General features: G+C 40.1%; 1 protein-coding gene and 1 long non-coding RNA gene across 2 annotated transcripts in view; one reads left to right on the top strand and one right to left on the bottom strand.

Annotated features, from left to right (window-relative positions):
* Nucleotides 1-5,655: 5,655 nt before the first annotated feature.
* LOC131699485 (uncharacterized) lies at nt 5,656-10,730 on the bottom strand. Its single transcript, XR_009308171.1, has 2 exons — nt 9,744-10,730; nt 5,656-6,390 (listed from the first exon to the last, which is right to left on the bottom strand). It is a non-coding gene; the product is annotated as an uncharacterized LOC131699485 (long non-coding RNA).
* Nucleotides 10,731-12,481: 1,751 nt separating this feature from the next.
* LOC117431447 (protocadherin Fat 2-like) overlaps nt 12,482-27,706 on the top strand; it is a 45,131-nt gene continuing 29,906 nt past the window's right edge. Inside the window, exons 1-6 of the mRNA XM_058996401.1 lie at nt 12,482-12,692; nt 19,003-22,298; nt 22,984-23,295; nt 26,085-26,146; nt 26,636-26,950; nt 27,264-27,474. Coding sequence (XP_058852384.1) covers nt 19,037-22,298; nt 22,984-23,295; nt 26,085-26,146; nt 26,636-26,950; nt 27,264-27,474 — 4,162 coding nt within the window. The 5' untranslated portion in view covers nt 12,482-12,692; nt 19,003-19,036. The remainder of the gene's footprint in view (nt 12,693-19,002; nt 22,299-22,983; nt 23,296-26,084; nt 26,147-26,635; nt 26,951-27,263; nt 27,475-27,706) is intronic.

Here is a 27,706-nt window from a genome sequence, read left to right as displayed (position 1 = left end):
GTACAGTCTGACATGAGACAGTCACTGTACTGTATATCGCTGCAAGTCCTAGAGGCGTATTGCATATTCATCATACTTGACATATTAACTTTCAAAACAGGTTGAAACCCTTTCGAAAAACCGGGGCGCATTTCTTATGTCTGTCGAATTTTTCCCAACTGGCGTAGAAAGACAAATTATGAAGAAATGAATGCTCATATTAATCCAAACCCCAAGTTGACATAAACAAATGAAAACATCAGGAAGCGCCTCATTTGAAATTTGTGCATGTAATTATCATTGTATAACATATCCGGTTACAGTACTTTATTGTTCTATGAAAGTCCATGTGCTTATAGATATTGCTAATCAAGACTCCTGCATGTTTTACCCCTGAGATCTTGTGCTGGTTGCTGTATGTGCTACAATCACACTTTTAAGCCTAAGTTTACTGTATACACCCGCCCCACCTGCTGAACACTAAAAACAATCCAGAGCCCTGAAATAAGGACAGTTTCTGGGTGGCTGATATGAATGTTCCCAGTGCATTTCGCAGATTGCTTTGTTGAACTTTGCTTTAATTTTAAATAGCAGGACACAGCCTTTAAAAGGGGTTGAAAGGTCAAGCTGCAGATGTAAAGCTACACAATACTGTGCGGATGAGGGGGCGTATACAAACTTCCATTATGTACAGTACCTGTAGCTATGCAGCCCACGTGTTGTACCCTGATAATGCATTGCTTAATAACCCGCTGTTCCTTGTCCAGTTCTGCAGTAATCTTGTCATACATCATACTTGATTGCATGAAGACACTGCCAGTAGTTTGAATTCACAACACTGAGATAACATCAGGAGACAGATACCCTTTTTGGCCAACAGCCTCTTTGTTTTCCCTTCAAGTTGATGTTTTTTTTTGTTTGTTTGTTTTTTTCAAACTGTGCCAGTTTTATTCTGTTGTTATACACAAGCCGCCAGTAGCAATGCACACAGACCTGCTAGTTATGTGTACACACCACACTCCAACATGAGATAAACGCACAGCACCTTCTGCCCATTTTACCCCATGCAGGCCCTTTGCTTACAAAACATCTCGCTATCCCTGAATAGATGACTGTGTCTTTTTCATTATCTGGAAAGAATACCTGCAGGTAAACAGGAAACATACATGGTAATGCATCAGAGCTGGCATTGCTTCAGAAGTAATTACACAAGCTGGTCATTGATTAGTATTTGGCATTAAAACCACATCTGAGCTTCTTATATCATATTTGTTTTTGTTGCTAGCAGGGTTTGTATAAACTAATGTAATAGCAGGGTTCAATCTGGTTGTGTTCAAGTTATTAAATGCATTAAGTAACCTGTTTCTGTTGCACCACAAGACCACAGTGGCTATACTGTTGGCAATGCTGGGATTTTGGACAGGTTTAGGGCTAATTCTCAGACTAAATTACAAATGTTTAGAGGTGTTTTCGGGTCATCTTGAGGTATTGTAATGTTGCTGCTTCCAAACTACACAGCTTTCAAATGCACAGGGTCATTTCTTATGATTAATGCATGCATAGGGTACTGTACACATGTCAGAACTGAACATGCTAGTAAGGTCAATTAAAAACCTGTCAAGGGGAGAGTGGGGAGTGGAAATAAAGAATTCCAAATTGTCTTCTCACAGGCCCTAAGGGAATAGAAACTGGAGCCCTTACAAAACATGTTTCTTCAAAAGAGTTTTCTCTCTTATTCCCTTTGCTAAAGCACAGGGGAGCAACATCACTGTATTCATTGCTAAAGCACAGAGGAGCAGCATCCCTGTATTTATTACATTCATTACATTAGAAGCTGTATTTCTCAGAGCGAATGCCCAAGAAACCTTGGAGGGAGACCTCCCAGTGTTGAAGGGAAAAAAATCCCTCCTGATACTACTGATATGAATGCACTAGGTCATTAAAAAAACAAATACTTATTTATTCACCACTACGTTTGTTACTTGGCCTGTTTGTCTAAAACTGATTGTGCCGCAACTAACAGTGTTAGCGCTGGCGTTCACATAATTACACTTTATACAGGTATATATAAAAAATAAAGAAAAACAAAGCAAGGATATTTCTTTGATTTTCCTTGTGGCAAATTTGAAGATTAGCAAAGCACATTATTACAAACCTGCGGTGTGTCTGAACACACAAACTCACACTTTGCAGCACAAAGGGGTTTAATTCCTCTCTTCAAAGAGGTGTGCCTACCTGTCCAGCCGAATGGGTTTGGCCTCAGGAGGCAGAGAGGTTCAGCAGTGACCTGACGAGCAAAGACACGACCATTATTCTCTCTTGTGAGTCAGTCCCCTGAAGGAATACAGGAGGACTGTAGTTAGCCTGACATGTCAAGAGAAAGTTTCATTTTCAAACTAACCAATTCCACTGGAACTGTGTGCTTAAAATATTCTGTTTGTCAAGAGAGTATGCTGTTTTTTCTACCTATCTCTCTATCTCTATCTCTATATCTATCTCTAACTCTATCTATCTATCTAGCAATTCTGCAAGCGTAACTGTAACATGTGATTTGGCATTTAAAGATGCACTTCCAGGTAACAATTATGAATGTTTGAAGGATGTTTCACTCACAATTTAACCTTCCGGGTAAGGTTACTCACTGTTTCTTGTGCAGACATGATAAATTCATTTGTTATTCATGTCCATGAAATGCAACTTGCCATCAAATCTATCTATCTATCTATCTATCTATCTATCTATCTATCTATCTATCTATCTATCTATCTATCTATCTATCTATCTATCTATCTATCTACTGTATCTATCTATCTGTCTGTGTCTGTCTGTTGTATGTTTCTGTCGTATCTTTTTTTTTTTGTATTTTTTTTTCTCTCACTAGAATAAGCATAAAGACACCAAGAAGGTACATCTAAAAACACTTCAGCACCATTATTTGACAACCTAGATGAGTCAGGTAATATAATTGCAGGGTTTCGCAAGCAGTTCTGTCATATAGTCAATGAGATGCCAGGCTTCTTTCAACTCCTTGAGCAAATTATTCTTCCTCCACTGTCCTTTAACACTGTAGAAGCAATCCCTGAGTTCAAGGGCTTCACTGATCTCCTCACTTAAGTATCTGTAACATTTTCAACATTTTATTTTTACAAGCGTAGGCAATTACAGACAATTACAGAAAAACCCTTAGAACTATTCCAAAGACAAGAAGGTGTGTTATTTCAATAACTGTGGTTACATTTCAATTTATGATCACCCTCCCCCCCCCCATTATGTAACGCACTGATTTCAATTCCTTGGACAACAGAAATCGTGGCAGGACACCCCTGAAAGAGATGCTGCAGCTCAATGACTCCTGCATACGACTGCTACTAATAATATCTCCAGTGCTCCTCCCCTGTCCCTGTTGGGCTTTCTTTCACCCCTGTGGAACAGGATGCTGGCCCTTTGGATCTGTTCATCTGCTCTTTTGTAAAGCAGCCAAGTGTACAGACAAGCAGTTTGTTTCCTTGTTCAAAATGCATGTTTTATTTTATTAATCTTCTTTTATTCTACGCCCCGCCCGCCACTACACCCCCGCCCAACGCTGTTGAGCAACAGCAAACTCACTCTGCGCATGCATGCTGCAACATGTACGGGCAAAACCCTTTTTTAAGCACATTTCACATAATAGTAGTTGCTGAGTGAATGAACTCTCTGGTATGCTGCAACCTGTGCAATCCTGCTCCACAGGCCAGTTTAAATGCAGGGGGTGGGGGAGGGTGTGCATCTTTTTTTTGGAAGGGGATGGGTCAGGAAAAGCGATTAACCCCAATTAGAAAAACAATCTAAAATTGAAATAATCACACCCTCAAGCAGTCTGATTCCACGGCACGCTGCCATAAGACACTGCTCTGGTGGTGCAACACCACATGGCAAACAAGGGTGGCAAAATACAAGACCTAAAACAGAAGACAAATGCACATGCATATCTTCATTGATATGACTGCGATGGTACCTCCCACATGGAGACGATCGATTTATAAAGTGATTTCACGTAACTGACCCAAACTGATCTGTGTTGTCTGTTCATTCGCCCTGTAGCCGGGTTTGAATTCCACAAAAGCATCTTCAACTAAACCTGCAGACCACCCACACCAATCCTCACAGTATCAACAGGATTCAGTGATTGGTCTTCCCTAATGCTTACTGCAGTAATATTCCAATGTAAAAGCATGGCAAAGCCCACCTGAAATATTACTGTGAAAGCACAGACAAGTTCAGCAAAGCATGGTAAAACCATGGTACAGTGTATAATCAAAGGGAAGCAAGGTGAACAACAAAACTGCACATATACTATGGCAAACTGATGAATCTGCAACTAATTCATTTATAATCTACACCCTTTTTGTTTGCTTTGCTGTGCATGTTGCTACAAAGAGTCTCTCTTAACTGCTCTGCCCTTGTAAATGTGCATTGGTGGGCAGCATTCTAGGCAATCTCCTTTCTTCACAAAAGATCCTTTGGAATTTTATGCATTTTATCACATCTTGTCCTTTAGAGAAACACGTTACTCTCAGCCAAGTTCAGCGCTTCAGCGCCTCAGCATTCCAGCTTTTGATATAGGAGAAGATTTGGACACTCCCGCTGCAGATCTGTGACAAAATGTTCTTGTTGGACTTAGACAGGTGTGCGTTTGCTCTGGGGGATGCGTGGCCTTCAGCAGCCCTGATTGGCAGAGCAATTACTGCTTTCAACAGAATGTCAGGCCTGCGTCAGTGCACGGTAGGCACAAGAAGAGAAGCTCTGCATTCCACACCTTTGATTTGAATTTAGAGTAATAAACAGTGTGGGTGAATAGAACCGATCAATAGGGGAACATTTTAAAAATTGAACTTTCTTATCTAACCTCATGATCTGATCCCTGGTCAGAAACGAAACATTATTATTATTATTTATTTCTTAGCAGACGCCCTTATCCAGGGCGACTTACAATTGCTACAAGATATCACATTATTTTTACATAATTCATTCGGAAGACTTACATTCGGAAGACTTATCAGCACAATCAGTAGTGGGGATGTGTGAAAACACAGCCTAGTTGTCGCCACGGCAATAATGCAAACCCATATAGAAAATCATTATCAAGATAAATGCTGCATAGGGGTTGGGGGGGTACAGTATGTACATGATGGGTGTACTTACTTTACAATGACAAAATCACAACTTTTACAATAAAAACTTACCCTCGAAACTTAATCTAGAACAAATGCTGCTGTACTTTCAGGTGAAGGTTTATTCTTAGCAATATGGGTGAATGTGATACAATCAAAAAGGAAAAGGTTTGAAATCTGAAGTAACTATTTTATCAGGACAAACAGGAGGTATAACATAAACCTTATCAGGACAGAAATGGGTTGATTTATTTACTTTGTATTGCCATGTTGACAATATTTGCCATTACCCCCACATAGACTTTTCCCATAATACAAGCATAGCAAAGTGCAATACAGCACAGTGAAAGCATGGCAAAGCATAGGTAAGCACTGTAAAGCACAGAGAAGAACGGTAAAGCATATTAAAAAAACATGTCAAACCAGGGTAAACTATGGTAAATGAATAGTACACTGTGGCAAAGTGATTAACTGTGTGCAGGTGCATGAATGCAGCAGTGATTAATGAACAGACAGACAACGATAATCCAGGTGCAATGTTTGTTTTATTTTTATATCCAGTTTGTCTGATGACACAAAGCACAGTAAATAATAATAGTGATAAGCAATACTGTGGTGGGTATTGCTTTATTTGTAATCCACGGGTTGGTCCCGAAATAATAATAGTCCCGTTCTTAAACACCCACACGTAACACAAAACACAAACACAAGTCCACTGTGCGTGCTAAAGTGCTTGTGGTGTAAATACCGTTTATCATGATACAGGTGCAATGATGTCCGGGTTAGTGCTGGCCTCTGGCGACAGCTCCGGACTGTGTTAGCCGTCTACTAATAATAACCACAGTAACAATTAGTGACAAACAAACAAAACACTCACGGTACGATAAACACGAATACGGGTCCTTCCGGGTCTTTCTTAACCATCAACAAAGGAACAGGTTATGTCGCGTCATCCCCTTTTTGTACCGTCACACATGACCCCTTGGTAAATGATTGCAGCTGCTCCTCCATGCCACATCATTTCCCTTCCGGGTCGATGAGTTAGTGCACCGAAGCTCCACCCCCTTTCCTTTTAACCCTGGGAATGAAGTGTCAGGCCAAACAGTCCAGGGTACTCTGTTCCCGTTACTTAGCGCCCTCACAGGTCGGGAGGGAGATTTACCACCAAGAATCATTCTATTTCTGTCACATTTTGAAATAAAGAATATTTATCCAGGGATGTAAGTGGAGCGAGATTATGTTCTGTAAATCCAAGATGAGCCTGAGAAGAAACAAACAATAAACCTTTCGTCAGCTGAGCAAACACAGACAAATGTGTCCTGTCCACCTACTCAGCCCAGCTGCGGATCTACTTCAAAGCCATTATATCAGTGGGATAAATATTGCATTCGTAATGAAAGCCATCACCACCTTTGGACCACCTTATACCATACAAGCTTATGAAGTATCTCACGACCATGGAGTGTCCTCTAAAAGCTTTGTTTTATTATCCATTATTTAGAGCCAAATGAAAACGTTGGTATGCCCTTCGAAAACCTGTAAACGCAAACAGCAGCGGGTCTGCAGGGAGTTTGATTAAGCTTCCTGTGTCTGCTGAGCTGTGCTGGACTCTCGCACTGAGCCTCCTCTCGACTCTCCATCTGTCCTGACCATTCTTTGCATTTTGTTAAACAGGCCCTGTGCCACACTGCCAGTCCCTCCTATAGTGAACTGCAGCTCAGAAATCTCAGGGCTTGAAAGGGAAAGAAAAACAAGAATTAAATTATCTAAGAAGTAACGGCAGAATGTAACCTCACCTCCGCTGCTTTCCAAGTAAAGAGCATTGTCCTTTTGGGTTTTTTTTTTCGAGAGCTGCATATTTTTAAAGATTGAGATAAGGCCAGTGAGGAATGGGAGTTCAGCTCCACCTGCAGCTATTGCAACGGGCCGTGCAGTTCATACATTCATGGAGTATCAGGGATCACCCTTTTCAAAAAGCTTTAAATAGCGTGAAGCACACTGTAGGGGACCCCAGTGCCTCACCTGATAAAGGTCCTGCCATGCGTTGTACTAATGGGTTTGAATGCAGGTCACATCAAGTTTCCAATGTTGGCTGGGGGCTTCAGGGGAATCTGCAGTCCCATAGACAAGAGAAAATCATCTGGGGCTGTTTTTTCACCCCTTGCCACAGTGACACCTAAAGCGCCAAAAACCTTTAGGTTGTCCTTCTGGAACTGAATACATTAAATGATAATAATAGTAATCAAAAAAGAAAGATCACATATTTAACTGACCCAAGCTTTCCGAGTATTCCTTTATCTTTCAATAAGCTGTAAAGGAAGATTTATTTTTGCATTTCAGAGACATTCTTTCCAGTAAATGATGTTTGAGTTTTTTAAGTAGCCAGCAGGTGTCCAATGGGCTTCATACTGAGTAACAAAAGAGACTTTCCCCTGAGGCTATGTAAGTAGTGACTGTTAGCACCTCTGACCTCAGGTTACTTGTTTTACAGCCTCATAGTCGACTGACAAAGAAACAGAGATGCTAGCTGTGTGCAGAGGGGAATGCAAAGACCATACTGGTGCAGAGCTGAACACTCACTGACGACACTGTCCCATGCCTTTTGGCTTCATTATAAGTTAGCAGGAGCAGAATAATCTTGTCTGCTTAAACCCTGCCTCTCTCAGATGATTTCTAGTGTATCTAACAGCATTTAGCCTGATGGGCATTGGCAATAATTCAGGAAGACTTTTTTTGTTTTGTTATTTACACAAAGAACAGGAGCAAACCACAGGAGGAGCAGCATCTGGGGGAAGCTGTGTAAAGATTTGCTTTCCCTGCGATTTTTACATTTGCTTTAATTAACCTTTCAGCACGCAACTGAGAACTTGATCCACAACAATAAGGGTATTTTCTTGTCACCCAATGTGCCCTCCAGGAGCAGCAGCTGTGTGTATTGTATGTGCGCACCTGTAAAAGTATGGAAACGTTAATTACAGATTAATATAAACGCTGAGGTTTGACAAAATGTCAAAATAGAGCACCACAGAGCATTCAGGCTGGAATCTACATTTAAGGATAATATTGCAATTATACAATGTATTCAAAGGCCAGTAAGAGAAAAGAAAAACAAGAATAATATACTATCTTTATCCTACAAATCCTGTACCTGAACCCACTGGAGGTTACTGTTGATGTAGTTATAGCAGAATATAGCATTGCTTTTGTCTTGTTTGTCTTCTTGCAGACTGGTGAAAACAGCTGGTCCCAATTACAACTAAGAGGGAACATGCTTTTAGCCACAACAAACACCTGTTTATTTGTTTATTTATTTAGTTGTTTATTTATTTATTTAAATGGGATAGAACCCATTTCAATGGGGTGCTGACAAGAGAAACAACATTATAAAATCAATAGCAAAAAAGAGACAAATCATTTAAACAGGACAAAAACACTTAAAACAGTCACAAAAACAATATTAAAAAATAAAAGCATTAAAAAAATAGAACAATTCCAATGTACATGATCCTGGTAATAATCAGTACAGGATTTGCAAAAAAAAAGGCCCCATTCTGCGCCTGAAGCTTGACATCTCTCATCATCCACACCCCCACTCTTTCCCATCCCATTTCGACCTACCCATTTGTATTATCCTATCCCCTTTTTACTCTTTAATATGTTTTTCTTTCACACAAACTAGCAATTAAACAAGTGTGTGAATTCAATTAAATGGCACTGTGATTTCAGGCTTGCCCAGTGTAGCAGCCTACAGACCGGTTTGTCTTTGAAGGTGTGTTGATGTCTCACAACAACCAGAATGACGTCATATGGCTTTGAAACACCTCCTCTCTTAATCTTATCCCACAAAACAGAGTCTCCATTTGTTTATTACAGCAACAACTTTCAAGCAGTTTGATATAGATTGGCCCACCAAACCTATATACATCACATCAATGAGCAACAGGTACAAATGCTAAGGAGCGGCTGCATGGTTGAATAGTATTGCTGTTTTGATTTGTTTCAATTGAAAACATGAATAGCTAATAAACTTATAAATACCTACTGCAGCTGACCATGGTAAAAGAAGGTTAAATGGGGTTCTTATATACTACTGTATAAAGCCAATACCCTTGCTGGAAATGAGCCTCACATTACATTGTAGATCAAGCCATTCCAGGCTATAGACTATAAACCTGAGCATTATTTATTGTTTAAAAAGGGAGACATCCACTTTGATTTTTTCAAGGGAGTCTTGCCAAGCATCAACCCTGTGATTTCACAATCTTTCAACCAAGCAGAACAGATTGCATTCCTGGACAAGGCTTTAGTTTATACAAACAAGAGATAAAATATATTTTCAATGCATTCTATTGTCAGCTTTCTCTCCTACTCTAGCTGTGTTATATCAAATGCTCAACTTGAAGGTCCCTCTCAAATGGAATAAACTCAGCACTATTTGATTCATTTGACTTGTGCACAGTTCCATAACCATGACGATAAAAAAAGGACTAGGAGAGAAATATCCTGTTTCCACTTTTACCAGCAGATGTTGTATTCGTTAATAATAAAAACAATGTAGGCCATAGGCATCGCTATCTCAGCAGAGCAAGTTAGAAAGGTGTTTTGGAGACTTACCAGTAATTCCTTTGTATGCCAGCAAAAATCACAATGAATGGCTGTTAGGTGTATCAGTCATCGAGGGAAGCAGCAAGTCATAACAACTTAAACGACAGAGCAAAGGACAAAGAATAGGCAATTGGGAAGGTTTTGGGTGAGCCAAATCAGAAACAGAGCTGATTTATTACCTAGTAACTTTCAGGTCAGATGTACACTTTTCCTGTCTGTCTCAGAAGCAGGTGGTACCTGTCAACAATCCCCCTGTCAACCACCAGGTACCAAACCACTGAAATCAAACAATCCCCCTGTCAACCACCAGGTACCAAACCACTGAAATCAAACGATCCCCCTGTGAACCACCAGGTACCCAACCACTGAAATCAAACAATCCCCCCGTGAACCACCAGGTACCCAACCACTGAAATCAAACAATCCCCCTGTGAACCACCAGGTACCCAACCACTGAAATCAAACAATCCCCCTGTCAACCACCAGGTACCCAACCACTGAAATCAAACAATCCCCCTGTGAACCACCAGGTACCCAACCACTGAAATCAAACAATCCCCCTGTGAACCACCAGGTACCCAACCACTGAAATCAAACAATCCCCCTGTCAACCACCAGGTACCCAACCACTGAAATCAAACAATCCCCCTGTGAACCACCAGGTACCCAACCACTGAAATCAAACAATCCCCCTGTGAACCACCAGGTACCCAACCACTGAAATCCAGCAGCGCAATACATTCTGCTGTGAGTTTATTCTTGTACTCAAGTTCAGACTATTCTAAAGCCAGGCTTTTTTTTCAACTGTTTCCTTCAAACTTTCACTCAGCTCTTCACTATCGATTGCGACTTTAAACTCGGTGATGTTCATAGGTGTTTGCTATGCATGCAAAATGAATACCTTTGGGGAGAGTGTCTGCCTTTTTAGAACACAATTTAATTGAGCAGTTACTCCTATCAGTATTATTGTCACTGCAAGTGAAGTCACTCAAGTTTGGTGAGTTTATAACCACATGCTTGAGAAACAAAGGATGGTTATGTGGATTAGCAAGGCAGGGATGGAAATGCCATTCTGGGTCAATTGCAACAGCTTAATTTAGGCATGCACCAAAGAACCCCTGACAACATTACAAGTGTTTTTTTATTATTTTAACCAGGCTCTTAATTTCATTTCCATTTGCTTTGCAGTCAAAGTTATGCAGAGTAATCACTGCAATCGAAGGCTGTATAAACTCCCAGATACTGTCTCTGTGGGATGTCTTTCACACGCACTGGAGCACAATGCACTTTTAAAACTGTAGTTGAACTCTCAGGGGTTCCTATGGGCTGAGTTGATTAAAACCACTGTCTTGGTTATAACCGAAGGTCTAGTATAACCCCAGTTACAATATCATGTTTGTCTATATTAAATCTTTTGTTGCAGAGATTCTTTTTCATTATTCTTTTTTTTAAACCAACACACTTTTGAGTTTAATTTAGACTAAAGGACATTAAAGATGTTTATAGGTTATGCATTTATATTATTTAGCAAATTCACAAAACTTTAGCTTCAAATGAAACCAGTAACTGTGTAGAACAAGATTCAATTCTGATATATTTGGAGGAGAGGAATGCATGATATTTATTCTGAATGGAACATTTACATTTCTGACAGACTGAAAATATTCATGATATTATTTTGACTTCCTACATCGACCCCCCAATTAAACCTTTACCAGGTGAGGTACAATAAAGAGCACACTGATGGTAGGCCTGGTGTCTTCAGAGATAAACCAGTCTAACTGGAATGTTTCCAATAACCCCCCCAGGTTTGAATTAGCCTAATTAGTTGCATCTGATCGTGGTTAAGACCAGAGCTCAGGCAAGCTATAAACTAGAGGAGTTCTAGCTGCCAGGCAATTGGCATCTTATTTCCATCCCAGCTACTGGACACTTCAAGCTCTCCAGCGGCAGTTGTAAAGTTTGAATGCAGAATATCATGATGCAAGCAGAGGGACAGGTAGCACAAGCCCTGGGTTCCCAGCTCTGGCCCTTGAAGTTTGATCCAGTACAGAACTTTGTTCCAGTCATGTCCTAAATGACCCCTAGCCTGTTCATATCTGGTTGGTCAGAATGTCTATACTGGAATGGACCTCGAGAGCCACTGGCCTAGAAAATGGCATGGCAAAAAATTATTGGCAAGCCTTGATATCATAAGAACATAAAAAAAAAAAAATTACAAAATTAAATTTTTTTTTTTTTTTACAAACATTTGCTGTAACTTTACACACTTTATTGTTGTTTACTTACATGCAAAACTTTACCTTTTCCTGCTCGTAGTCGGACTGGTATTTACTCTTCAAAGGAGACACCTATACTGATAATCTGGCACTTTTCACAAAGCACTAAGTGCTAGTGCAAGAAGCAAACAAAAAACAAACAACCGCTCCCAAGGCTACTCCATCTCTCAAATAAAGTGTGTGTGGACAGCCTTGCACTTTGTCGATACCTTGCTCTTCTATCAAAGCCTAATTGAGGGCATCATGCACCACATTCATTAAGCTCATTTGTACTAGCGATCTGAGGGGAAAGTAAATGATAGTTCTTGCGGAACACACTCTGAATGAGCAGTGTCTGGCCCTAGCCCAAATGTGTGATCCGGCTCTCCTCCTACACCTCCTCCCGGGTGCAGGAAAGGGGGGGGGAGGAGGAGGGGAAGAGTGTCAGGAGGATCAGGGAGGGGATGGCTTTCCTGAGGGGATGAGGTGGCTGCAGAACTCTCCCAGCAGAAACTCTGCTCTCCTCCACCAGCAGCAAAGCTCGGCCTTGCTCACTCTTCCACTGAGGCACCCACGCTTGGGAATTAATGAAGTATGGTGCCACATGAGGTGCCAGCATGCACTGAAGGGATTGTACTATCGAGAGCACCGTGAAGAAGGAAACTGGAAAGAAGCGTTTTCAGGAGAGTAGGCTCACAAGGTAGGGTTACTGTCACTTTGTTTTTGTGAAGTTGGAAAGCTGGGGAGTTAATGAATTTGTAGTTCTCATTATTTTTTTGATTTTTAAGTTGGTTACTTTTTGGTGAGGGGAGGGAGGGTAGAGGTGTTTCATTTGTTGTATTTTCCACATGAATCTGTGCATCCATGAAACTTTTCATCGTGTGGTATATTGTTTTTACAAGCTGAAAGTGACTGTTTTTCTAACTGCTAACTTTCCTTTGAAGTCTTTATTTTATATTCCAATCCTTGAGGTTTGCATCGATGGCTCAGTCATCTACTGTACTTCTGCTGTTAGTTTGATAAGGTTATTTGATATGTTAATTAATTTCAAACTCACTCAAATCTGGGCAGAATTAACAAGCCGTTTTTAAGTTTAAAACCTGTTTTTCCTTAACGCTTTAATTGTAAATAGTTAATTGTAAATATTGTTTGTATCAATACAGCGAGAATGTATGCATTGATTTTTCAGACCGCATTTCTGTGTGGTAGCTGATTGAAGACACAGGCTAAGTTACTAAAAGCTTATAAAGCATGCTTGCAGGAGGTTTAGTACAGAATCTCCAGGATCAGGGCACTGTTGATTGAATCCTCTTTGCTTTGCATCCATTGTCAGATAGTACGGCACATTGTTTTCTGTATCAGTCTTAAGACAAGGGCTCGTCTTAGAAGGCTGTGGAGTTGCTTGGGAGAGTAAATTCTCGATAGCATGTAAAAGTGTGTGCTGCTTCTGACAGGTTCACCAATAGACATTTTGCACCTGTGTACCAGTATAGAATAACATTGTATAATGGGACAAATTCAGTTAAAGATAGCAATATATAACATTACTTCATCAAAGAAATTCTCATACATTTCTGAATTTCTTAGGAACTCTTCCCTTGAATCTTTAAAAAAAAAATGTAGGAGACAAAAATCAGCTCCCAGTAATGATAATCTTATCATCAACCTTAGCCTCTGAAAGTGGTTTATATTACTAAAGTCCCAGCCCTTCCTTTATAATCCACATTAACGCTGTAAATTTTACCATGGGATACATCTGTAAACTTTTATAAGGGTTGTAGTCAGGATGGTATCTTAGAATCAGTGGATGAAAAGCTACATTCCCCATCTTGACCATACAAGTCAGGAGGGCAGCTATTCCCAGTTATTAACCTGCTGCAGGGTGTGGAAGAAAATAAGTGAATTGCTGATCCCACTCCTCTGTTAATCACCAAGCTAAATGCTGCCTGGAACCTTCATGAGCGAGCAATTAAGATGTCAGCTTGAGTGTGCGTGTGAGATGCAATAATAGATTATTCTTCTTCTTCTTCTTCTTCTTCTTCTTCTTCTTCTTCTTCTTCTTCTTCTTCTTCTTAATTAATTTGGCAGACACCTTTATCCAAGGTGATTTACTGATTTACAGGTGTTACAGGGCAGTATTGTACAGGGTTGCAATGCAAGATTAATATTTAAATACAGTATCGTTTACTGTAAGTGCAAATAATACTACAAAAATACAATATGAAATAGGATGCAACAAGTTAGGATCACAAAAAGTGTTATATACAACGGCATATTATAAATGCAAATAGCTTCCTTAGACATAAGCATAGATGTTTGTTGCTTTGTGTTTTAAAGCTGCAAACTATACATCACAATGTAATTAATTCACATGTTTTCTATCTACATCCTGCAATAGCTTAGCCTATTGTGCTCACGACCATGCTGAGCCTTTTGTTTACTGATTGCTTGTTTGCGATGCCCTGAAGGTATCGCCCCCAACTGAACCCTGCTGGCCTTGATGTCACTCATTTGTGATTCAATCTGATGGAGGCTACTGTACTTGCAGCAGTATATAATAAAATCCTCAAGCTCCTTTTTTTTTCTTTACTGTAGATTAGGAAGCAAAGTGGGGATTTACAAAGGGGTATTGTTTTCTATTAAAATGTTAGACTTGATATTTGAAGTGCATAAAGTAACAACCCTTATAAAAGTTTCCCATAGTAAAAGCATAGCAAAGTTTAATAAAGCATTGTGAAAGCATGGTAAATTACAGTTAAGCATTGTCAAGAATAGCGAAGTATGGAAAACCTTATTTATAAACATGGCAAACCAGGGTAAACTATGGTAAATGTCTAGTGTAACGATCGGAAAAGCATGGGGGGGACTGCAAAAATACTGTAAGCTTTTATAAGGAAACCTTATAAAGTTTAGCAGGTTATATATATATACAGTGCTCATCTGTTATAACGCACCCTGTTATAGTGCGGAATCGGTTATAACACGGTAGGGTCATGGCTGCCATTTGTTCCATAATGCCATTACAGTAGCCCTTTTATACTTGTTATAAGGCGGAACACAAATAGCATGGTCTTGTAACTATGGCTCCCCACTATCCCCACTATAGCGTTATAAAAGGTGAGCACTGTATATACAGTATATATATATATATATATATATATATATATATATATATATATATATATATATATATATATATATATAAGACATATTTTGAATATATAAATAATGTTAATTAACACAAATGTTTTATGCAGATGTAATCTGAGTATACTGTAGATGTTCGGGTAGTTTTTTCTATTTTTTAATAACACAGAATTGTCTTAGATTGTTGCTAAAGAAGCCAACAATGTCGTGTTAAAAAACTTTCAGTCTGAGTAATATCTGAAAATACAATCATATTGGCAGTTATAAATTCCCACCGTGACAAAAAAAAGAAAAGGGGTTCCTGTATTACCAGCTATTCTGTGGTCACATTTGCATAAAAACCTACCCCCCCCCCCCCCCCCCCCCCCCCATCCATGGAACAATGATAGCATTTGCTTTATTTCGAAATGAGCATAAATACTCAGCAAGTATTACAATCTTTTGAAGAATAGATCCGGACTGTGTAAGGGTATGAACTAGACTCATCTAAAATAATAAAAATAATCACAGAACACGTTGCTTCTCCAAATTCTTTTGATTTGTGGTGCTCTCTGCTGTGTGGGGTGCCTCAGGCTCTCTGTCAATGCACAGTTGTTGTTTTTGCATATCATGTTTTATACATTTCAGTGAATTTAGGGAAAGAAAGAAAGAAAAAAGAACAACAAGGCATATTCTTTAAATCCCCCTAAAAATCCCCCTTAAATACCCTTAAAGAAAGATAAGAGAAATTAATTTGTAATGTGAGCTGCGTTGTCGTTCTGAAGCTCAGCTGAACGTGTGGCTACAGGTCTGGGTGATTGCGAGTTTAGAGAGGAGGAAACTGAGAAGAGCTGAAAGCACTTTCAAATGGGTGTCGCACGGAGCCAAATTAACTCTTAATGCTGCAAAAGATATTCTGTGTTTCCCTGTCAGGGTTTCGGGGACATGACTAAATAAAAATGCCAACAAAGTACATTTATCTGTGTTAAAGAAGGCCGAAATCTAATTAGCAATTTAGAAATACATCCCCGGGGTGCATTAGCCAATTATCCCCTTGGCAATAACCTACTGTTTTATTCAACATTTGAAAAACAAGGGGTGATATATGCAGTTGAATTGCATAAAGAAATAATTAATAATAATTAAATAATAAATCCGGCCACAAACAAATGTAAATGCTTTGACAAGTTTGTTAATTATTTAATGTCCCAGTTATTGTGATAATTCTTCAATGTGGGCCAATGCCCAGAGGCTGAGACGAGCGCAGCTCAGGAGAATGCATGCAGTGTTCACCACACGGTCAAATTTCCATTGCACCACCCAGGCACCAGTTTAAATCTCTGCTATATTTTCAGCTCACTGAAAGTAAAAAGTATTTTACCTTCTTTCACGTCGTTTTCTTTACGATCCATTGCCCACTGATCATCATCATCATTTACAAACCTTTCTACAATTAGGTCTGTGTGGGCCATGAAGAGCTGTAAATCTCTGGCTTAGATAAAATCCTGCCTTTGCATTTAAACATTCTTTCCTTATCTCATTCAGTGCATGCTTAGTACAAATTGTATTATTTACTAGTCTTTATTCCAACTCAAGTTACAGGTTTTGTATGCTTATGCCAAACAGTGCTAAATAGTTATTTATGCAATACAAACCAACGGGCATCAAAGAGAGAACATTTTCTACTTGGTCATCGCTTTGTGTTGTATGATACTTTCTTTAAACACAAGCAGCATTATTAAGTACTGTCATTTTAGAATAAAATTAAAGTTTATTTTTAACAGAATTACTATACGCCCCAGCAACATAAACTGCCACACATGCACACACTTTTGAAACCAAAGTTACACCACTGTGAAGGTCACATTGACAACCTGTTGCCATAATACCCTTTGCTAATGGAAGAGTACCTGCCACCTTCTACTGATGTTTGTGAGTTGGTACTAAGACTCAGGGCCACCATTACATGCTGAGAGATCATGAACCTCAGGTGAAAGAAATAAGCACTGGACACAGTCTGTTTTAATGATCTAAATAACAGTGGAACTGGCGATTTTGGTGTTGGTGTCTAAACAAGAGACTCCCCTATCAGCCAGAGCTCAAGCAATGTATGTCAAGAGGGGGCTAGTGCATTGTTGGAGGTACAGTACCACTATTATAAACATGTTGTAATTAAACATCAAAGTAAATATAGTATTTTAAAGCGTATTTAAAATATTCAACAACTTGTAGAATGAATTCATTGATTGATTCATTCCTTCATAACCAATTGAAAGCAGGAATTAAAAAAAATTAAACATGTGATTTCCCTCAGGCCTCAGCGAGGTAGGCCTGCAGATCATCAGCTGTGACCTAAACAGTAGCATCAATACACTTGGAAACCAGAAGCAAAACTTCCAGACTGCCAGAATTATTGCCTTCAAGAAGCACAGGAAACACAGAGGGTGGTTTACTTGGAGTGTCGAAAATGACATTAAAATTAGGAGCCTCCGAAAGACATTTTGACACAAGCATCTGATATGGCTGAGACTGAGGCTGTCAAAGTATTTCTTTCAAAGTGCTGCTTGACGCATTTAGAAACGCAGAATAGCTTGTATTTCTCTCTTTAACACTGTACTGACAGTTTCTGCTTGTGAACACGCAATAAAAATAATTTCACATTAAATCTTATTCAACCATGCCAGAGGACTATGAATCTATATTAAAATAAAGCGATTCAATAGTGCCCAGAAAACTTCACCTTACTAGTGCAATCAAATCAAAGTATAATTTACAGTGCATAATAGAAATAAATATAAAGGTAATCATCATGCAGTAAACCTCTTAGGCTTTGCAATACCCAACACTGCATACAGGTTCAGAAACACGCACACAAAAAAGAACGTTATTTCATTATATTTAGAATCCTTAAGGTATACTGCTTATATGACAATATATCCAGCGTGGAACAGGAACGAAACATCAGTAAAATGAAAATAACAAGAACAGTTACCTTAAGAAACCCTTTCTAAATAAACACAACAGATTATACAGCTTGAGAAGTTGAAAAAAATATTTGGTAATTGTAATAATGGAACCAGAAAAGCCTGTTCAGAAACAATAAACAATAACCAGGGGTTGTATGTGTCACCTTGAAAGTTTTGTTTTACTTTCCCACGGCTGCAAAGAGCCCTTTTGAGATACAGACCGTGTTAATTGCCTTTGTCTCAGCATGTGGGTACAGATGATGGGATATTAAAACAGCTCTAATAGAAGTGATTTCAATGCTTTACGTTCTTCAGTTTCAGAGGCTACGTTGACAGAAACAATGAAGTTTACAATATAGAATGTGTCTTTGTTTCACAGATATGGGGGCTTGCTGAAGAATAAACAAAAAATATAATAATAATGGTTAGAGATTTGAAACTCATCGAACCTCCAGTCATTGCTCACCCGAGGACTCAAACTTTGTGTTTTGTCTGCGAACTTTAGCAGTTGTTTCTTTTGCAATTTTCAAGCAGACAACAGTAAAATACACTAGTTTTCTGAGATTCGATTTTAATGATGTCCTTCTCCTTATTTAGCAAATAATAAAAACTATGATACCTGCACAAATAATTAACAATCCCCAACAGCATTTTTTGGTTTTTGCTTTTACCTCTTTAAATTTGTTAATTAAACTTTTAGAATTTACAACTGTTTAAAAGAACTGTATGTGTGACAAGAATGGCTCTCCCAAGCAGAAAGCACACATACATACATACATACATACATACATACATATATACATATATATATATATATATATAAGCATACTGCATGTACAATTATGATCAAAGGGGATACATATATAGATATTACTAATATACTAACTATAAATATGTATTTTTGCATCTTTTACTCAGAGTTGAAGATCCATGAAGATCCATTGAAGGCACCATGGGTGTCACTAGAGTGACTGAAGGATTGCTGGCAGTCCTAGCAGTATTTATGCATGCAGCCATCTGCAATGGGAGTCCAGAAAAAGGCTATTCACCTTTGAGCTTCACGCATCACCTTTACAATGCTACAATATATGAGAATACTGCCCCTAAGACCTACATTGAGAGTAGCATCAAAATGGGTATCTACATTACAGATCCTCTCTGGAGCATAAAATACAAACTGGTCTCTGGGGACGACGACAGCCTGTTCAAGATTGAGGATTACACAGTCGGGGATTTCTCCTTTCTGAGGATAAGGACTCGGAGTGGGAATACAGCCTCACTGAACAGGGAGGTGAGGGACAGCTACACGCTGACCATTCAGAGCAGTGAGAGCACCTATGAGTATGAAGCCAGGACTAAGGTTGTGATTCGTGTATTGGATGCAAATGACCTGAAACCCCTTTTCTCCCCTGCTTCGTACAGTGTCACTGTTGGGGAAGACACTCCCTTGAAATCCAGTGTGGTGAAGGTTCGTGCCACTGACGCTGATTTGGGCAGCAATGCTCAGTTCTACTACTCCTTTACTAGAAGATCCCAGACGTTTGTTGTGAATCCTTCCACTGGAGAAATTGCACTGGCAAAAAAACTCAATCACACACAAGCCTCAAAATACGAGTTGGTGGTTCTAGCTGAGGACCGAGTGAAGAAAATAGCTGGGATCCGTGGATACGGGAATGTTGCCAGGGTTGTAGTCAACGTGGAAAAGGTTACCCCACTGCCACCAGTCATTAAATCAGTTGAAGTCGCAACACCTGGAGAGGATAGGGACCTTTTGTATGCCACTGTCATAACCGAGGCAGGTAGGCAAGGACTGCAAGTTGAATCTGTGGCTGTTGTAGCTGGAGATCCATTAAATTACTTCAAAGTCATGCCATCCCCTCTGCAAAGTCAGGTCTACCAAGTGGTCACAGCCAAAAAGGTCAACTGGCTGAGCTACCCCTTTGGTTTTAATCTTTCTCTTCAAGCTAAAGACAAAAGCAACCCACCGTTATCTTCTCTCATAAAGAACATCCACATACCTTCTCCAAAGTCTGCAGTCTTGAAGTTTGAGAAAGAAGTCTACCACGTAATGTTAAGTGAGTTTTCTCCTCCTAAGAGCCCTGTTGTACAAATTAAGGTGACTCCAAACCATGCAAACACAAGCTATCATCTTGCTTCGAACCAGGACAATTCCAAATTTAAGATCAACCCCCGAAGTGGCCTGATTGTGACCACAGAGAATATGGATTATGAAAAGAAGTCTCGATTTGAATTAGATGTGATGACCGCCCACGGGGAGGCCAAAGCCAGAGTGGTTGTTGATATCATTGACGAAAATGATAACGCTCCAAAATTCAGTCAATCCTCCTATAAAGGAACAGTCTCTGAGAATGAACCCATTGGCACTAGCATATTGAGAGTCACCGCTGTAGACAGTGACAGAGGGGAAAATGGCTTTATAACCTATGCCATTGCCAATAGAGGTCCCCTGCCCTTCACAATTCACCCATTTACAGGAGTCATCTCCACCTCTGAAAAACTAGATTACGAAATGATGCAAAGGTGGTACCATCTTCGTATCTGGGCGTCAGACAGTGGCACACCTTTTAGCCATGTGACAGAATCGTCAGTTTCCATTATCATGAACAATGTAAATGATAATATCCCGATGTTTGAGAAGGTGGGATGCAATGTCACCATCCCACAAAGCCTATCTCCTGGTGATCGCTTCGGCATTATGTCTGCGGTTGATTTGGATGAGCTGCAGCAAGTGAGATATGAGATTGTGTCCGGCAATGAACTTGGGCTGTTTGAGCTCAATTCAGTCTCTGGGATGCTCCTGCTGAAGAAAAGCATCCCGTTGGCTTACCCTGCTGATGTGATGCCCTTGTATAACCTTAAAATAACCGCTACTGATGGAGAGAACTATGCTCAGCCGACAGACATTAACATCACTGTCATTGACAACAATGAGCCGGCCAGCATGAACTGTGAGGATACTGGGGTTTTCAAAAAGCTGGCTGAAAAGCTCATTCAGTCCATCAAGCCCAAATTGCCTTCGCAAGAGGAGGATACCTTTTCAGACATCCACATTATTAACCATCATTCCCCAAAGTTTGATGCAGCACTCCCAAGATCTCTTGACATTAAAGAAGACACGGCCGTTAATTCAACAATTCTGCAGTTCAAAGCTTCAGACCAAGACAGTGGATTTAATGGGAAGCTGGTGTATGTCATCTTCGACGGGAGTGAAGATGGTACTTTCATTGTTGACATGGATACTGGTGACCTGAAGGTCCACGCTCCTTTAGATAGGGAAACAACAGGTTTCTACATTCTTAATATCACTGTCTATGATTTAGGGACACCTCAGAAGTCATCTTGGAAGCTCTTAGCCGTGAATATAATAGACGCCAATGACAACCCACCAAGGTTCGATCAATCCAGTTATTTTTTAACAGTTCCAGAAGACGCAGCAGTGGAAACAAGCATCTTTCAGGTCAAAGCTACCGATATTGACTTGGAAGATAATGGAAGAGTACAATATTCCTTCTTAACATCCACGAATAGATTTTCAATCAATGAGCTAACAGGGGTAGTAAGGGTAACTAGACCACTTGATAGAGAGACCTGCCCAACATATAAGCTAAAGATTGAGGCCAGGGATCAGGCCAGTGCAGACCCTCAGTTGTTCTCAACTGCAGACCTCCTGGTGGCTGTACAAGACGTCAATGACAATCCTCCTAGCTTTGTTCCAAAGATCTACAAGATGCAGGTTCCTGAGGATTTGCCAATAGGAACTCTGGTTTTATGGGTGGAAGGTATTGACCCAGATCTTGGTCCAGCAGGAGAGATTATTTACAATTTGGTGAACAATGAGAACAGAGCATTTCAGCTGGAGACCTCCACAGGAGCTCTCAGCGTGGAGAAGGAGCTGGACTTTGAAAAGAAGCCCTTTTACAATCTTACAGTCCGTGCAGTGGACCACGGAAGGCCACGGGCTCTGTCTTCATCCTGCTATGTTGAGGTGGAAGTCTTGGATGTGAATGAGAACCTGCACACACCACGCTTCTCTTCATTCGTCTTTAAAGGAGCAGTAAGTGAAGATGCTTCTGTTGGAACTTCTGTGATTGCCCTGACTGCCTTGGATGAGGATTCTGGGAGAGATGGGGAGGTGCGGTACTTCATTAAAGATGGCAGTGGACTAGGAGTCTTCAGCATAGAGGCGGAAACAGGTACAGGGACAAAGAAAAAATACACGCACACACATAGTACTGAGGGTGCATTGGATTTCAAACCTGAAAAAGAAATGCTTGCTCAGTATGACACACACTAATTATCAGGCCATACGGTCATGCATGAGTTTAAGCCCTACCTAAAGATACACAATCTGTCCAGGAACGTACCCGTCCAATGTGCTGTCTCAGAAGACATCCACATCTGCTGTGTGGAATTTAAACATCTCATGGCACTAATAAAATAACTGCTTGCTAGTACTGGCCAAGGTTTTGTTTCTGAACCAAGAAGCATATTTCCCTCCTGAGCATGGGGTTGGGATGTCTTATAAAAACATGCTGTTGAAGTGTCGGCAGATCTGACTTTGACAAAACTGACTGAGGGTATTCATTTGGCCTTAAGGCTTACATTTCATCTTCTCAAAGAAATTGGTATTTGCTGCAGCTTGGTAGAATCAGTGTAATGTTGTAAATTAGCATTACCATTACCTGAATAGCAGAGGCATGCTTTAAGTGTCCTGAGACCAATTGTTTCTGTTGGTCATGTAGTTGGCCTACTTAAGAGCCCCTAACTGCCGGGTCAGAAACGGTCATACTAACGTTTAGTCTGAAAGGAGACCCTGAGGGATGATACTGCTTTAATTCACTCTAAATCATTGATTTTTTAACTCCTCCTGCTTTGCAGGGATAATCCGGATTGCGGACACCTTGGACCGGGAGTCCACCCTTCACTATTGGCTTACAGTTTATGCGACAGACCTGGGTTCTGTGCCTCTGGTCTCCTGGACTGAGGTTTTCATTGAAGTAATGGACGTCAACGATAACCCTCCAGTGCTATCGTTGCCTGTTTACTATGCCTCCGTCCTGGAGAACTCCCCCAAGGACATGTCCATTCTGCGAGTTGAGGCCAGCGACCCCGATTTCAGCTCTGAGGGAAAACTTTCTTTTCGCATCACAGATACCCAGCGTGCGTTTTTCACAATAAACCCCAAGACAGGTAAGACAAAAAAAGAAACTTTGAATGGATTTTAATGTGGTTTTATATCTGTTACAGTGTTGTTAGTCAAGTGTTACTCTGTTTTTTTTCAACATATCTGACATGTAATGTCTTTTAGTACTTACAGGGCCAGTAACTATCTTTCAAACATCCCGTCCCCTCCTCCACCCTTGAATTTCTCTTTAGTTCAGGGTGGAATATAGTTGCCTTTACCAATACACCAGAAATCGTGAATACAAAAGAAACTACTGGGGGGAAAAAAATAGACAAAGAAACAAATAATGAAAAACCTACCTGATCACTTGTAAAGAATACAAACAGATGAGGACTGTTTTAAACAGCCATGACAAAGCTGCTTTCACGCTTCTTGCACTTTAAATGGCTTGGCTATGTTCACTGAATGTATGGTGTTGCCCTCTGTGAACAGAACAAGAGTAATTTAGATTAATGACACAAAGGTGGAGTCGGCACAGGTAGATTTAGTAAGGCTCTCCTTTTTCTGGATCACACAGCCAAGCTCTTATAGTGACTCACTTCCTTCAGCCTCGTCTGTAGAAAGGAACGGGAATATCTCATGAGTGAAACTATGAGTTAACTATTAGATATGGGAATTATCTGGGAAAAAATAATCTGTATACAATTTGGGAAGGCATTCGTAATATAATCGCAACATCATTTTTATTCTACATTCTTATTTGTTTGTTTGAATTATTTTTTTTCACATCAGGAGATGACTTGCTGTTCACAAAAGAATCCAACAACACTAATCTGCGTGAATTTTGACCTTAGATTAAGTCTAGTATTACATTCTGTTTTGCTTGTTTAGGGGACTTTCTTGCTAACTGAAAACCTGAAGTGGGTATCTTTCTTGGGTTAACGGAACTAATATGTGATAATTTGGAAACTACAAGGAAATGGTCCGAGAACAATTATCACTGAAGAAACTGAAGATCAAAAAGTTATTACTGGCAACATAGAGAGAGCTAACCAGCACTCCTGTACTTTAGTGGCTGCTGGTTCAGCCTGCCGAATCAATGCTGCATTAAGCAATACTGCAGGTCTAAACCTGTTCATCTCTGAGCCTACACAGTTTCTTTAAGACTTTGGTTATTTTAACAGCTCCACCCAGGCCAACACTGGACGAAACTGTGTTTCGCTCAGCAGTAGACAGTACGTGATGCAAAATCCTCCTTTGTGTGTGTGTGTGTGTGTGTGCGTGGTTCAAAGGAAGTTTATAAAGTTGTTGAACAAGACTTGTAAGTTGTTGTGGGGGAAGAAATATCAAGTTTTGTTGTGGTTATTCAAAGAGATGATCAGTGACTGGCTGTTGTAGTGTGGCTCCTGCAGCTTTTATTCACATTTGAGCAAGACAAAATAATGAAGACTCTTTCTAACAGATCTTCAATGCAGTGGTGGTAAAACGGCATGGAAGTGGCTCTTACAAAGGGTCTCACAGTCCATGCGGCATGTGGTGTGCTTTCTGCAAGGGTTTCTTTACAGCAATTTTGTGTTATTATAATGGCGTTCCCTAAAAGTATTTTGCTGCAAGGGAAGACAATGTTATTTTGGTTCATAGCTTTACAGGGTCTATGCTCTGACAGCCTCCCCTGTGTTCAGCTTGCCCCGGGTGTTCTTTGAGATCTGCTAATGCAGGGCTGATTTCACTACCTTTCCCAGGGTATTTGAACAACCTCAGTTTAAATCTAGATTAAAATGTACCTGACATCTGGATTTTATATCAGATGTTATTTGGTCCTCAAGTAAAGTGCCCTGAGATAGGTTTGCATGAAAGGCATGAAAGTTATTGTTGATGGTTAGAGTGAAAACAATTATGCAACAAGCCATAAAAAATGCAATTAACTCAGACAAGTTACCATAATCCACCCTGAGGTTTACAAACAGATTCCTTTAATTAATTTGCAAAGAATACTATTTATTGTTTAATACTTAGCAGAATGATGCATTCTGTATTATCAAACTCTTGCATTCTTGTAGAGTCAACCAAGTTAAATTCTAGTAATGTTTTCTAGAATGAAGCTGCATCCCCAGATGGAGACAAACTCTAGAAATGGTTTCTAGAAAAAGAATCTGGGAAAATACAAAAAACAATGTGACATTAGCTAATTAATGCTGATACATGTTGAAATTGAAAATCTCTGAAACATCTCATTGTAGGCATATGTTTTAACAACCAAAGAACACTACAATACTGTACACATATTCACCTATGTGTCTAGCCAAGTTCTCTAGAACCATTTGTCTCTGTTCTGTCAAACCCTACTGAGGTAGAAAAAGATTTGCAAACAAGTTCACTGTAAAGTACCACCATAAAAGAAAACAAGGCTTTGCAAAAGCATGACCTCCCATCAGCCTGGTAAAGAACATAACCTTGTGCAGAATCGGTGCACGGTAATGGATGCAGGTAGACAGTAAACCACTTGTGTACAGAGCTGAGCTCTGATTAAAAGCTTTGATTAGATCATTACCAATAGTATCTGTAGCTGCATGACCGTGAGATTATCATTCTCATTATTATTTGTTATCTATTCGGTTTGCATGCTATGTGTCTTGGCCTCTATCCTGTATGACCTTATCAGTTCCTTTGCCCAGAAAAAGTTTAATGAACTGGGGCCCTTTGTCTGCTGGCTCTGTCTCAGAACACCTCCCACGCGGTGGGGACTTCCATCACCATAGTTCCTGCTTGTCACGTCTTATTGCTTAATTAATCCCGGGCTGTTGACCTGTGCGCTCGTGACGGATGGGCTTGTGTTTTTCTTGTGTCTCTGCAGGTGTGATCAGCAGCACGGCACTCCTGCTGGATCGGGAAGAGCGAGAAGAGCACATCCTGGAGGTGTGAGCTGCAGCTTCTTTTGTTTAACCAAAAAAAAAAAAGCTCTGAAAGAAAGAATAGCCTTTACTCTGTGACCAACCTTAGAAATGAGGCGAGCAAGTGCAGACACATCAGCAAAATATCTTACATTCTTTGTAAAATAAAATAAAGAGCTACAAAATGATTGCAGATCTGTTGTACATGAAACTTTGCATAATATGCCAAAGTATTTAATATAGTATTCTCATAAAGGAATCCAGGAATTTTAGTTGATGTTATTATATAGTATATCATCACAGTCCTCTTTTAAAAGTAAAAATCCCACAATGCTGTATTTAAATTAGTCTGTCCTCTAAGGATGCTATTCCCCTGTGGTCTTAACAACTGTTGCAGTCCCTTTTCTAAACCTTTTTTTTAATAGGTTGTTAGGTCAAACATTTAATAAACACGTCAATGAGCTGCAGAATTGCCTGCCATGCTATCCAGTGAATACCTTCTGTTCCTATCCAGGTTGTAGTAGATGACAATGGCAGCCCTCCATTGCAGTCGACCGCCACTGTCGTCATCCAGGTGCTGGATGTGAACGATCAGACCCCCCGCTTCACCCACAAGCTCTCCACCGTGAGGCTGCCGGAGCGCCATGGAGTCACGGAGCCAGAAGCGCTGTACAGGATGATCGCCCAAGACCAGGACCAGGGTCCGAATGCTGAGATCACCTACAGCCTGGAGGAAGACAGCGAGAAAACAAAATTCACAATCCACCCTGGCTCCGGCACGGTGTGGTCCAGGAGCGATTTCTCACCCGGGAAATACAGCATCCTAACGGTACAGAACTATCCCGTTCGGTTAGTTTGTTAGTGTCCTTTCAATGCAATACAGTATGGATTGACACTTACAGAATGTACCACTGAGTACCATATGTGTTATAAACAACATTAAAGGATGTTTTGGATCATTCTGCATGGTAGTAATATTATTTGTAAGGTTGCTTTTAGTAATTAAATCCGTAAGCCATAACTACCATCTTCTTACCATTAAAAATACTATTCTTTACCGTGACTTCCTATTGATTACATGACACTGGTTGCCATTACATTTTACCATAACAATTAATTCCTTATAAATAATCTCCAATCAGATAAAAGCCACTGATGGTGGAAGCCCAGCCAAGTCCTCAACTGCCCGGCTTCACATCGAATGGGTTCCTAAGCCAGCCCCTTCCTCAGAGCCATTGGCTTTTGATGAGCCCCATTTTAACTTCGCTGTGATGGAAACAGACCCTGTGACTCACATGGTGGGGATAATCAGCACAGATATCTCACAGAGCCTGCTCTGGTTCGATATTACAGGTAACAAAAATGAATGTATTTATGCTTAAGCGTGCAGGCTTGTTCGTGCATGGCTGTCAAAACAGTGGATGAGAAAAGATAATAATAAAGCCTTTCTGTTGACTTACAAGCAGTCGATAACATAAGCTTTCAGTGTGCAACAATGGGTCCTATTCACAAAGCTTAAACTTGTGAGTTATTTAAAGTCTGCTTTTATGAAGAAAATCTAGTTTAATATTCTCTAAACTGTTCT

Source organism: Acipenser ruthenus, chromosome 22, assembly GCF_902713425.1.
Source record: "Acipenser ruthenus chromosome 22, fAciRut3.2 maternal haplotype, whole genome shotgun sequence".
Classification (NCBI taxonomy): Eukaryota; Metazoa; Chordata; class Actinopteri; order Acipenseriformes; family Acipenseridae; genus Acipenser; species Acipenser ruthenus.
This window is presented reverse-complemented; position numbering and strand designations above follow the sequence as displayed.